Genomic DNA, 3,867 nt, shown 5'->3' with positions numbered 1-3,867 from the left:
GTTTCACTTTTACCGTGGTTTCATAAAACCACAAAACATTTTTTTATTATATTCCTTGAAGTACGAGGATGGTTCTTATGTAGAGAAACGTAAACATGTACCGCGTGCGAAGCCGGGGCGGACCGCTAGTATCCTGTAATTCTTAAATTAAGTAATCCTCAGGAATAATTTTGTGACCGCGTGACCTCTATATACCTTATAGGTAAAGATATAGAGCTAACAAGTGTAAAGAATTTTGTTGTACCTAATTAATAAATAAAAAACCGGCCAAGTGCTAGTCGGACTCACGCACAAAGGGTTCCTTACTATCATTTATAATAGAAAACCATTTATTGTACGTAAAATTTCAGCTTTCTAGCTATCACGGTTTATGAGATACAACCTGGAGACAGAAAGACACATAGACAACGAAGTCTCAGTAATAGGATCCCGTTCCTTTTCGGTAAGGAAACCTTTTAACGTAAAGAAAACGTTTTTTTTTCGATTTTGTTCATTAAATTATGGGAAATTTAATATCGGGATGTGAATTCTGTGTGTGTTCAGTGAAAGTTTTAATCATTCAAATAGTGTTAAAAATATATTGTTAAAAGGTATTTTATTCAAGTAGTTCGTGATTGGGTCAATGCATTTATGTCATTCTCTCATGATATTGCTTGTTTTTCACCTAGATAAAAATCACTCAATCACAGAAATGAATTAACATCTGTAGGTAGCTATTGATAGCTACAGATGTTAATTTTGTAACGAAATAAAATCTTAAAATGTTCTTAATTATAAGATAATGTCCTTAGTTCTAAATTTTCTTGTGAAATAAATGTGTTTCTTTTTACCAAATCATGTACATGCATAGTGCAGATACACTTATGCATACTTGGCTTCTAAAATAAATAAAAACAATATGTATTTGCGTTTTGTAGTGTAAGTTTCCTATACCTATATACTATGATTGATATATAACCTAAAATGAAAATAGGCAACATTACAGATACTCAACAACGAACTAGAGTATAAAACCTTTTTTATTCAACCGTGTAGTGTGGTACATCAAAAGGTCATAGACTTATATTTTAAAGTGTGTGTTTTATTACCTATTTAAATAGATTTTAACCACTTTATTAAACTTTATTATTTTTTTAGGACATTTCCATTCAAAATTTGGCCGCACGCATTTTTAATTAATATTCATCATCTTTAACAACCAGTAACCCTCATTTGCGGCTGGATTTAATAAGGCAACCATAAATAAAATACCTGTAATTTGATATATGATTCATTAATGTGCGCTATGAACGTGTAACGTATAGATGGATTGAAATTATACCTGTTTGCACCAGGCTGCCAAGGGGTTGCGGCCAGGTGAAAAACGGCAACCGTAGTTTTTTAGCATCTTTATGTAATTTGCCGTGATGTAGACTATAAATAACAAGTGAACGGAAATTTTTTCCAAAAGTCGATTAGAAAAAAAATCAATATACACACTTGCGGCCAAATTTTGACTGGCAACCTGGTCGATAGGTATATATTTTTTTATAAATATACATAACTAGTATCTACTAACATAAAAAATATTATATATTAATCCTATTATCCCAATAATCATCACGACACATAATTAAAAAAACGAAATTGTCAAAAGTCGCCCGAAAAAACCAGACTGCATCAGCCCAAATTTAAATATATGCAAAATAGTTGGATATGGTATATAAAGTGCGAAATCTATATTCCGATCACAGTTCAATTCAGTCGACTCATCCTCACGGACTACAAGACCTCATCACCTATCAAAAATGAAATCCGTGAGTAGTGACCATTATTACAAAAAATTGCCAGCACTTGTCAGAAAAAGTCGAATTAATACTATTAACAACAAAAGTTAAAACAGTTAAAACGGCGGCAGAAAAGGAAGCAAAAACTTTTCTGCTAAGTTTTTTGTCCAAAACATCGTTTTTATAATATAAGGCTCCAGTGGAATCAATTTAAATAATTTTAAAGCTCATTAAATTAAATATTTCAATGATAAAGTACTTATTGCGTGGAAAATCGTGACTGAGTTTCATTGCGGCTCTAAGATTTCCAGAAACTCATCGATTTTAAAGTCCTATATTTCGCGAAAAAAGCTTTTTGCAAGCCTCGTTTAATTTACAATGTGGTTAGGTCAAGGTCACTATCATTCTTTACGACTTGTAACAGGAAAGTTAACGATACATTCTTCAAAATTACTCAACTATTACCGTCGATTGTGTGATACTTAAGTTATTTTATGAATCAGAGTTTTTTTATAATGTCTTTTTATATGTTTGACCTTTACACATTGAAAATGATTTGGGCCAAACGGCGCGTTTCATCATACAAGATTGTCTAAATGTTTGGCAATTAGCAAAAATGGCAAACTAATCGACCTGAGGTCAATGATATGTGCAATGAATATGTTTAGTGGTTAATTAGTAGTTTAACTACTTATCTTGTTCAGTTCTGTAAATGAACATTTCTGTCCCTTTTATTATAACTTCATTACAAATAAGCCTCTCTTCATTAATATGATGCCCAACATGTTTGTCGACATTGAGACGTTCTGTAGCACATTCTAACCATTCTTCTTTCTCTAGTTCATCGTATTCGCTCTCTTCGTGGCCGCGGCCGTCGCCCTCCCCGTTGAGGACAAAGACGCCACCGTCCTCAAATACGAGAACAACAACATTGGTGTTGAGGGTTACTCTTACGGGTAAGTTCATCTTTACTTACTTATTTATTACATTGCTCTAGGAAAAAGTTTCATGTTTAAGTAAATTCATCTATTTATTATATTATAACTAGTGGTCCGCCCTGGCTTCGCCCGTGGTACCTACATGTTTAAACTATCCTATCTCTCAAGTTGGATCGAACTGCACATGGTGTGCGAATTTTATTATAATCGGTTAAGTGGTTTAGGAGTCCATTGAGGATAATTCAGCTACTGCAATATAAATATTGAATCTTCTTGGCACTATATTGACTATTAGACATTTTAAATGGATTTTAGACCTTTCTTAAACTTAAACTTAAAAACGCAGTATCAGGGCTTTATCTAGAAGGATACTAATTAGTAATTACCAACTTATTTCAATATCCATAGTCTTTTCTAGAATGATACTAATTACCCATTTAAATTTCAGTGTAGAGACATCTAACGGTATCCAAGCCCAAGAAAATGCTGTGCTCAAGAACCAAGGAGCCGAGAATGAGGCTATTGAAGTCCGTGGACAGTTCTCTTACCCCGGTCCCGACGGCGTCATCTACACCGTCACCTACATCTCCAACGAGAACGGTTTCCAGGCCTCCGGCGCCCACCTTCCCCAATCCCCCCAATAAACGACGACCTGAGCCTTCTTGATATCTAGTCCGATCGACCATCAAGTTGAAATGTCGACTGAAGTTTTTTTTTTAATTTGTTGGGCTATTGCACTAAGATAGACAATACATGTTTTTTTGATTCCACATTTGGTTGTTTTCTTTCCTCGTTTTGTACATGAATGGCACAAAAATTTTGATTACTTTAAGTAAGACGGATGTGAATTTAATATGAATATTAATTCTATCACTTATATTAACAAAAGTCTTTGAAAATTGATAAGAAGTTAAAACACTGTAAATTTTTAAAATCACAATTTTCTTCTTAATACATTATAAATTTATTAGTCTTAATATTGAAACTTGCTTTAAACCTTTTCAAGATTTTAATTAAAGTTTCAATTTTGAAACCCCTTTTTAACAATAGACGAGACCAATTATCTAAAAACCTAAGTGAAGCCAGATCAAGACAGTCAGGTAGGTCTTTCAACAATCCATTAGTGCTACCTAGATCAAAGTTAATCGACGACACAAAGGGAC

General features: G+C 33.4%; 1 protein-coding gene across 1 annotated transcript; it reads left to right on the top strand.

The window, feature by feature from the left end:
• Positions 1 to 1,734: 1,734 nt before the first annotated feature.
• LOC149905483 (flexible cuticle protein 12-like) lies at positions 1,735 to 3,476 on the top strand. The gene is made up of 3 exons (XM_090106341.1): positions 1,735 to 1,796; positions 2,607 to 2,722; positions 3,153 to 3,476. Exons 1-3 carry the CDS (start codon positions 1,788 to 1,790, stop codon positions 3,346 to 3,348), a joined length of 321 nt encoding a protein of 106 aa, XP_089962467.1. The 5' UTR covers positions 1,735 to 1,787; the 3' UTR covers positions 3,349 to 3,476.
• The last annotated feature ends 391 nt before the right edge of the window (positions 3,477 to 3,867 follow it).

The sequence above is a fragment of the Colias eurytheme genome, chromosome 10, assembly GCF_061535395.1.
Source record: "Colias eurytheme isolate Ceu_HAF_F1 chromosome 10, ilColEury1 Martin Lab GWU primary, whole genome shotgun sequence".
Lineage (NCBI taxonomy): Eukaryota > Metazoa > Arthropoda > Insecta > Lepidoptera > Pieridae > Colias > Colias eurytheme.
This window is presented reverse-complemented; position numbering and strand designations above follow the sequence as displayed.